General features: G+C 42.6%; 1 protein-coding gene and 1 non-coding gene across 3 annotated transcripts in view; one reads left to right on the top strand and one right to left on the bottom strand.

Annotated features, from left to right (window-relative positions):
* Window positions 1-223: 223 nt before the first annotated feature.
* trnav-cac (transfer RNA valine (anticodon CAC)) lies at window positions 224-296 on the bottom strand. The gene has a single exon. It is a non-coding gene; the product is annotated as a tRNA-Val (tRNA).
* A 4,347-nt stretch (window positions 297-4,643) lies between these two features.
* LOC110506603 (dysbindin domain-containing protein 1) overlaps window positions 4,644-10,314 on the top strand; it is a 37,234-nt gene continuing 31,563 nt past the window's right edge. For both annotated transcript variants that reach the window (XM_021586336.3, XM_021586335.3), the window contains exon 1: window positions 4,644-4,930. In XM_021586336.3, coding sequence (XP_021442011.1) covers window positions 4,900-4,930 — 31 coding nt within the window. In that variant the 5' untranslated portion in view covers window positions 4,644-4,899. The remainder of the gene's footprint in view (window positions 4,931-10,314) is intronic.

The following is a 10,314-nucleotide window of genomic DNA, read 5'->3' as shown; positions in this document are numbered from 1 at the left end:
AACATCTAGCACGCTGCCTAGCTAAACACATCCATCTGCAATCGCTCGAACGACTACAAAGTATCGTCAAAGTAACGTTGATTGCTATCTCGCGAGACTGGTCTTTTGTAATATCTCTCAAGATTGCTTTTCCACTATGTTTTAGATGATCGTTTAATGTAAACGTTGGCAGAATAAATTAAACCATTAAATTGTGTACCAATGTGCATTAGAGCTAAAAATATGTTTCCGCCCGGTTTCGAACCGGGGACCTTTCGCGTGTGAGGCGAACGTGATAACCACTACACTACGGAAACAGTTACTTTAAAAATAGCTTAATTCTCTTTTCATGGTTCCTCCTGTCTTCTCTCACGTCTAATGTGTTTTGAGAAAGAGGCATGTGGAGGGAATGTGAGGAATCAAGGGACATCATTTGAGATCCACCCATGGACTGACAGGTTCATCAGAAATCTGTACATAATGACGAGGTGCTCATGTCTCCGCCCTGACAATGCGAGTCGTTGTCTCGGCAGGCGTTAAGTGTAGATCTGCTTAAATCCATACCCCATTGAAACGCATTGGGTTTATTTTAGACAGATTTTGTCGAGAGATAGCTAACCCTCTCGCTTCGCCTCTTTCTCTCAAGGTATTATATGGGCGATGGTAAATTCAGTTTTCAATGTAAATTCTAACTAAAATAATTCATCGGCATGATGATGGGAGCTAAGATATTAAACTTTTTAATCAACATGACAAATAAATACTTGAACTTTATCTATATCGTCAACATCGACTTCTGAACACAATATAATCTACGGGTTTATCAAAGTTCCAGAGTGGGATGTAAACAGAGAAAATGTGATAATGGATAAACACAATATAGCACAGTTGGTTAGGAGCCCGTAAAACAGCAGCAACTCCTCCGGCACCATTCTATTATCCCTGGCAACTTCAATCTACGCGAGAATGCTGTTCATTCCATTCAACATCATAGTGCCCTCCAAGTGCCCTCCAAGTTCATCACTAAGCTCAGGGGCCTGGGACTGAACACCTCCCTCTGCAACTGGATCCTGGACATTCTGACATCTACCACACTGACCTTCAACACGGGGCCCCTCAGGTGTGGGTGCTTAGTCCCCTCCTGTACTCTCTGTTCACCCACAACTGCATGGCCACACACAACTGCTACACCATTATTAAGTTTGCTGACGACACAGTGGTGGTAGGCCTGATCACAGACGACGCCAAGACAGCCTATAGAGAGGAGGTCAGTGACCTGGCGGTGTGGTGCCAGGACAACAACCTCTCCCTCAACATCAGCAAGACAAAGAAGCTGATCGTGGACTACAGGAAATGGAGGGCCGGGTACACTCTAATCCACATCGACGGGGCTATAGTGGAGCGGTTTGAGAGCTTTAAGTTCCTCGGTGTCCACATCCCTGAGGAATTAACATGGTCCACACACACTAACACAGTCGTGAAGAAGGCACCCTCAAGAGGCTGAAAATATTTGGCATGGACCCTCAGATCCTCAAAAGGTTCTACAACTTCACAATTGAGAACATCTTTGTCTGGTAGCATCACCGCTTGGTATGGCAATTGCTTGGCATCCAACCACAGGGCACTACAAAGGGTGCGTACAGCCCAGTACATCACTGAGGCTGAAGTCTCTGCCATCCACGACCTCTATACCAGGCGATGTCAGAGGAAGGCCCTAAAAATTGTCGAAGACTCCAGCCACCCAAGTCATAGACTGTTCTCTCTGCTACAGCATGGCAATCGGGTACCGATGCAAAATCTGTAACCAACAGGATCCTGAAAAGCTTCTACCCTAAACCATAAGACTCATAAATAGTTACGAAAATGGCTATATAGACTATCTGCATTGACACCCTTTTGCGCTAACAGTTTTGACTCACATGCTCTTTTCCTTCCGCTTATTATATATCCTGTTACCTAGTAACTTTACCCTAACCTATATGTAGATATCTACCTCAATTACCTAGTACCCCTGGACATCGGCTTGGTACTGATGAGCTGTGTATATAGCCAAGTTATCATTGTGTATTTATTCCCGGTGTTATCTTTCTATAATTTTTCAATTTTACTGTTGGGAAGTAAGCATTTCACTGTTAGTCTACACCTGTTGTTTACGAATACGATTTGATTTGATACACTCACACACAGACCAAACTCGTGTGTCCATCCATCCATGTTTTGTCTCCTGCACCTACAGTACCAGTCAAAGGTTTGGACACACCTACTCATTTAAGGGTTGTTCTTTATTTGGACTATTTTCTGCATTGTAGAATAATAGTGAAGACATCAAAACTATAAAAATAACATATATGGAATCATGCAGTAACCCAAAAAGTGTTAAACAAAGATTCTTCAAAGTTGCCACCCTTTGCCTTGATGACAGCTTTGATGACAGCTTCACCTGGATTGCTCTTCCAACAGTCTTGAAGGAGTTTCCGCATATACTGAACATGCGTTGGCTGCTTTTCCTTCACTCTGCGGTCCAACTCATCCCAAACCATCTCAGTTGGGTTGAGGTCGGGTGATTGTGGAGACCAGGTCATCTGATGCAGCACTCCATCACTCACCGGTATCTCTACTTGCACATGATCATCTGATCATTTATCACTCCAGTGTTAATCTGCTAAATTGTAATTATTTGCTCCTATGGCCTATTTATTGCCTAACTCTCCATGCCTTTTGCACACAATGTATTTAGACTCTTTTTTTCTACTGTGTTATTGACTTGTTTATTGTTTACTCCATGTGTAACTCTGTGTTGTTGTCTGTTCACACTGCTATGCTTTATCTTGGCCAGGTCGCATTTGTAAATGAGAACTTGTTCTCAACTAGCCTACCTGGTTAAAAAAAGGTGAAATAAAAATAAATAAAGAAATAAAATAGCCCTTACACAGCCTGGAGCTGTGTTGGGTCATTGTCCTGTTGAAAAACAAATGATAGTCCCACTAAGCGCAAACCAGATGGATTGAGTAATGAGTAGGTGTGTCCAAACTTTTGAAAGGTGCTGTATGTTAGAGTGATGTACAGATGTAGGATCTTAATTTGAGCCAGTTAGCTACAGCAGGAAAATAATCTTGCAGCAAAAGGAAATGTGAATTATTATGTGGATTATAATAAATTGACCTTTTTGTAGGGATTGATACAGTTTTTGTAAGGGAAAATCAAGTCTGAAATTTCAAAGTGGAAATTACAAACTTCAGAAGCCTTTTCAAACCTCAAATGCACAAAATGTTTTAAAATTCCTACATCGCAGCGAACTTCTCCTGCAACAGGGTGATTAAATGAAGATCTTACATCTGTATCCACATTTCCAAAGGTGAATGGGTAAAGTGTCATCTCTCTCTCTGCCCCGTCCCTCTACTAGAGTAAATCGTTTTCAGGAAACTAATCGGCAGTACTGTTGTCCTGTGCTTATCATAATATTTTTATGCTGCTGTGGGACAAGGCTTGTAACTGGAGTGTTAAGATGTTTACCTAATAAGGTGTATGCACATTCACATACACCAGTGGAGAACGACTGCCCCTGCTCGTTGAAGCCGCGGATGTTCAAGGCCAACTGCGGTACTGCATGCATTGTTAGCAGAAAAATGGAAATCTTCATGGTCAATTTTCATGTAATTTTTTTTTTTTTAAATGGATGACAATCATGGTACCAATAGTTGCCTTTAACACACAAGATGTACAGTATGTCCTTGAACCGATTATTTTAAAATCACACAGAGAAGAAGGTATAAGGATAATTTAGTTGCTAATGGCAGCCTTTCTCTTTCTCATTTTTTTTTAACCAGGCAAGTCAGTTCAGAACAAATTCTTATTTACAATGACGGCCTACACCGGCCAAACCCGGACAACGCTGGGCCAATTGTGCCACACCCTATGGGACTCCCAATCACGGCTAGTTGTGATACAACCTGGATTCAAACCAGGGTGTCTGTAGTGATGCCTTTAGCACTGAGATGTAGTGCCTTAGACCACTGCACCACTCGGGAGCCCATTTAAAAGGGACAGCACTGAGCTAGCTGGAGTAGCTCAAACTGCGCGTGATACGCTATCTTAACCGACTTCATTTGGCTATTGAGTCTTCACATAGGAATGCAAGGTGTTATGTGATCAGTGACTTTGTCCATTCATATATACAGTCATTGGCACACACAGACACACACGCTCACACACATATTGACTCTGTGATACTTCTCACCCATGTGGTGTATCCAACTCTCCCCTTCCCTTTATCCAAAGCCCCACCAACACCCCTCCTGCAGCCACCCTCTCTCTTTCTCAATCTGGGCAGTCTGCCAGTGTGCCCACCCTGCTCTCTCTCACTGTCTCTCTATCCCCTTCTTTTTCTCCCTCTCTCTCTAGATCTCTTTGTATTCTGCATTCGCTGAGCTTTTTCACAATGTTATTATAGAACAAAGTGGTTCTGGGTTTTGCTGTGCTCTCTCTCTCTCTCTCTCTCTCTCTCTCTCTCTCTCTCTCTCTCTCTCTCTCTCTCTCTCTCTCTCTCTCTCTCTCTCTCTCTCTCTCTCTCTCTCTCTCTCTCTCTCTCTCTCTCTCTCTCTCTCTCTCTCTCTCTCTCTCTCTCTCTCTCTCTCTCTCTCTCTCTCTCTCTCTCTCTCTCTCTCTGAGGCAGGCAGCGCAGCAGAGCGGTGAACTCAGTGTGTTCTCATGTCTGTATTGGGCAGGCTGGTGAGTGTGTGAAAGAGCACTGAGCAGGGATGAGCACCAGGCAGTGAGGAAGAGAACGACAGAGTAAAAAAGGAGTGCAGCTGTGGAGAACGAGAGCTGGCATACCTCTCTCTCTCCCTCCATCTCTCTCAGTCTGTCTCCCCCACTCCCATGCTGTTGTGATAGACAGCACGGCACTCTCGGCTCGGCTGCATGGAGGCACAGGGAGGGGCAGGGAGCCCAGGTAGGTGCAGCTTTATGTTATCCACTGTTAGCATAGAATACATCAGCCTAGACCAGACTGTCCATCACCATGTCTTTCCAGATGGACTCTATGTTATGTCTTTTCCATGTTAGTCTATCATACCAGCCTCTTTCACTCTATTGTCACATTTAAATTCTCTGTTAGCCCAGACTTGGTTTCTGAGAATAGGTGCTCTGTTTTATCCCAGACATATACTCTAGCAGCCTAGATGGTTATGTTAGTTAAATCATGTACTCTGCCAGCTTTTCTGTATAATAGTATATTAGTGTAGTTAATTCTCTTATCAGTGGGTTCTGTTAACGTATTAGCCCACCTGCAGTGCACATCAGTGGACTGCAGATGATACTGTAGAGTAGAGGAAACAGTAGCCAACATTATGGATGGAAATAAGATAGTGGTGGATGTTTCTACAGGTCTGAATTGGAGAATATATAACGTGTTAATGAATCCATGCTAGTCTTAGTATGTTTAGACTAAATGCATATGAAATATGTGTTGAATGCTTACATGTAATGACATGGTTGGGAACGGAAGGAAGATGAACACATGTTCATGTTGCTGTTTTCAGATATGGAGGATGTTGTTGTGTGTAGAGCTATTTCAGTACCCTGTGTTGACACAATGTAGTTAATAAGATGTGATTAACAAGATGTGATTTGTATGGTATCAATTCGACACAATACCTCAATGACATTGATAAAACGGATCATAGCAACATCATTTACTGTAGGATGGATTGCTATCTGTGATAAAGGAAAAAAGGATGGATGTTCGATGAGAGAAATAACAGTGTGGTGGGAGAAGGGTGTGGAGAGACTTACTTCCTGTTGCCTTTACTGTTGAAAGAAGATTGATTTGATTTGAACCGATATGTTGAGTTTGATTAAACTATTATGGTGAATGCAATCACTGTGTGTGCGCGTGAACCTGATTCAGAGGAAGTCCTGCGTGATTGCTAGGAGCAGTGTGAGCCAAAACCTGAAAGAGCAGCCTTTCAAACAGCACACTCCAGTCCTTTCACTGTTGGCTGGTGGTGTGTTCACCATGTTCCATTAAACACACTGTGTATGGATGGTCTGCTCATGACACACACTCACTGAGTGCTCAGTCAGAAGGCATTTACAGTAGGGCACACTGGGTCAAGAGGAGCATGAGGTAGTGTCAGCTCATTCATCGCGTTGAATGACCTATTAGAGACTGTCCTAGTGAACAAGACCACATCCAATTACTCATTTGATATGGCTTGGTTATATCAGAGATCTCTGCAGACGGCTAGGTTAAGTTTATTACCTTCATATGTTCAGTAGGATTGTACAATAAGCCATTCCAGAGCATTGAGAAACAGATTAGCAGTCCTCTTTTGAAAAGTGTCTCTGCTTGGGGGCACTTTAGGTGGCTAGGCTAGCTACCTGACATTGACATATTTACCCTAGACCATGTAGGACTGACACTCATTCATCTAGGATGTATGTCTGAACCACTAAGGATAAAGACACATACAACCTCAGTCCCCAGAGCCACATTGGTACAGTAGCTGGTTTAGTCAATGAGTCTCCTCATATGTCACTATCACTGCACTACCTAGCAGATCCGTCTCATTCTAGAGCATTCTTTACAGTACACATATTTACAGTATCAACATTAACATGTGCCATGTATAGTAATACTTGGTGGCTAACAAAATAATGGAAGCAAGGCATTACATACTGTGATGAGCCTTTCATACTGTGATGAGCCTTTCATACTGTGATTAGCCTTTCATACTGTGATGTGCCTTTCATACTGTGATGAGCCTTTCATACTGTGATGAGCCTTTCATACTGTGATGAGCCTTTCATACTGTGATGAGCCTTTCATACTGTGATGAGCCTTTCATACTGTGATGAGCCTTTCATACTGTGATGAGCCTTTCATACTGTGATGTGCCATTGTGTAATGGGAATATTTAAGATGTTTATGCAGGCCAACACATAAGATTCCCAGTGTTCTAATTCAGACACTCATTTGTGTATGGTTTGATGGTCACTAGACCTGACACTGAATGTAATAGATTTTTTCTCATATCTGTTGATAGTGATTGACGCCAGACTTTAGGTACACGGACAGAGGACACTGACTGTTATTGTATTCTGTGACACTATGTAATTCTGTAGCAGCTGATTTTGTGACTTCCTACAAGCCTCTCAGTGGGTGTTTACGGAACATTGGTGCTGTGAGATTAGAATATGTTATCTGCTTCTGTTCTGGAAGAGTTGTATTAAACCAGATTGATTTTGATTGATGTCATCTGTGACTGCTCTTATTTTTTATTCACCTTGAAAAATCCCTCGTACACTTTGATTGAATACTATGTGTGTGTCTATGCATGTAAAACATGATTGGCAATTGATTTAAGGTGTAAACCACAGGAGGTTGCTGGCACCTTAACTGGGGAGGATGGGCCCGTGGTAATAGCTGGAGTGGAATGGTATCAAATACATCAAACATATGGTTTCCATGTGTTTGATGCCATTCCATTCACTACGTTCCAGCCATTATTGTGAGCCATCCTCCCCTCAGGAACCTCCAGCGGTGTAAACATTAATTGTGTGACTATGAGGCAGATTGACAGACAGAGGGTAACAGACATGGGAAATGAAGCAGCAAACTGTAAATAGTATCACCACCTCATTATAGAGAAGGGAAAGTGGAGCTGTATTCTCTCAGCTTGTTTGGACCCTCGCTGCAAAAATAAATCGATAGCCAACAGCAAGCCTTGTATCCAGGGTGAAATGGGAATCCATCATGTTTAGTCTGTGACTTGCTTTGCCAGCCCTTTGAAATGCCACACCCTTCTCTGTGTGTGACACACACACACACACAATCTGTGCCAAAGATGCTCTTCTCCATTCCTAAGGATGTGGATGTTTCCACAGTGATTGTGCAGTCTGAGGGACAACATGATGATGATGTCCAACAGAGGCTTGGGGAGGGCAGCCCAGCAGGGAGTTAGGATGTTAACCTCTAGAACGCTCCTGCTGCTACTTTCTCACCTATCTCTTTCCTCTTTTTACCCACACCTTCATTCCGCTCTCACCTATCTCCATCCCTCTCTCCTCCCTGTCTGCTGTGTTCTGTGCTAACGATTGTTGCTGCAGAGTCAGTGAGGTAGCAATGTGCCGCATGACTCAGAGGAATCTGGAGATCAAATCAAATCACATTTTATTTGTCACATGTGCCGAATATAACAGTATATAACAGTATAATATCACTTTACAGTGAAATGCTTACTTACAAGCCCTTAACGAACAATGCAGTTTTATGAAAAATAGGTGTTATTAAGTAAAAAATAGATTTAAAAAAAGACAAAAATAACAAATAACAAATCATTAAAGAGCAGCAGTAAAATAACAGTACAGGGGGTACTGGTACAGAGTCAATGTGCAGGGGCACATGTTAGTCCAGGTAATTGAGGTAATATGTACATGTAGGTAGAGTTAAAGGGACTATGCATAGATTATAAACAGAGAGTAGAAGCAGCGTAAAAGGGGATGGGGGGACAATGCAAATAGCCATTTGATTAGCTGTTCAGGAGTCTTATGGCTTGGGAGTAGAAGCTGTTAAGAAGCCTTTTGGATGAACTAGAGTTAGTACAGGACACCACCTGAGATGTGTGTGTGTGTGTGTGTGTGTGTGTGTGTGTGTGTGTGTGTGTGTGTGTGTGTGTGTGTGTGTGTGTGTGTGTGTGTGTGTGTGTGTGCATGTACACTTACATGTGTGAAAATGTGCATGTGTGTGAATGTGTGACAGTTTGATCAAGTGTGTATGGATTTCTACTAGAGTGGGGAGTGTGCACTGTAGATGACTGTGCATGTGAGTGTACTGAATGTTCAGGTGTATATAGGCATGTGTGAGAGACTAGAGGCGGTGTGTTGGTTTGTGAGTCTTCTAAGATACACCTCAGCTCCCTGGATAATATTCCATGACTCAGAGCCTGGTGGAATGCAGTCTTCCTCCAAGGAATGTGTTGTCTCAGAACATCAGATGAGACAGCCGTTTTCAATTTAAATCTAATTGAATGTCCACCTCAGCCTAGTACACAAGCACATCCACATAAGTCTATTTCCATCACTGTCTATATGTGACTCACACACACTGGAGGAGATCTAAACTACCTTTACACACAACTTCATACATTCACACACACACACACACACACACACACACACACACACACACACACACACACACACACACACACACACACACACACACACACACACACACACACACGCACACACACACACACACAGTGCATGTGTAAACCTGTCTATGGTAAAGCCCACAGCATGCAGTGTTAAGGAAAAGGAACAGAGTTATTCAGGGGTTAATGTGGATACAGTAGGTGATGTAATAACCTGGGGATTAATGTTACTGTAGATTATCATCAGTACTCGTGGTTAACCTTCTGTTCAACCCCTCCTATTACACTAAATATTACACTAGATGTGGGGGAGTTATTCAATAGAAAGTGGATCGTCTAACTGTGTGAGCCTGGTAGAAGAGTAATATGAACCTTTCATCCCTTATCCTCTTTGAAAAGCTACACAGAATGACGGCCCTGTGGTAATTGTAGTCCAAAGGGATAAAAACCTAAACTCTGAAATGAGAGGGGAAATAAAGGGATAGAGAACCACAGTAAAAAGGTTTAGTGAAGTGGATGAAATGAGAGTTTCAGAGTTTTAACTCTTTAAATGAAACATGTGAGTGAGTATAGGGAGGCTCTGAGGCAGTGGTTCATTGAAACGGAGGTAGTGAAACTGAAACAGTAGAGCTACTGTCACCAGACAACCTTTTACATAACAACACACATTGTCTTTTCCCTGTGAGCAAAGCACAGCACAGGACAGTGAAACAGGCTCTGTAGAAAGACAGGAGCAACAAGACAACTGAAAATGGAAGTAAGACAACTCTTTCTCATCTGACAATTGAAATGCTATAAAAACTGAATTTTCCACTTTGAAACGTACACTGTGGGGTTCCATTGCAGAAAACGTAATAATTATTGATTTTTCAACACATTTTGAGATTCTAGATTGGTGGCTATATTCTTTCTGTTGCAACCCAAATGCCAATACTGGTATTTTATGCAGTGTTTATTTAGACTGTGTGTGCGTGTGCGTGTGTAGTCATGTATGTATGCACGTATGTGTGCAAGTGTGTGTGTCTGTGTTATACAGCATTGTGCACAGCAGGGTGGGTCCGTAAACAAATGTCACACAAGACATCCTCAGGAGAAGATGGATGGGCATGGTCACCCAGAATAGCCTGCTAGTCACTCACTGCTTCCTGAGGCGAGACGCACAGTGGCTAAATATGATTAC

This window comes from Oncorhynchus mykiss, chromosome 26 (assembly GCF_057628025.1).
Source record: "Oncorhynchus mykiss isolate SJ-2025 chromosome 26, ASM5762802v1, whole genome shotgun sequence".
Classification (NCBI taxonomy): domain Eukaryota; kingdom Metazoa; phylum Chordata; class Actinopteri; order Salmoniformes; family Salmonidae; genus Oncorhynchus; species Oncorhynchus mykiss.
Note: the sequence above shows the minus strand (reverse complement) of the source record. Positions and strands in the feature narration are given on the sequence as shown.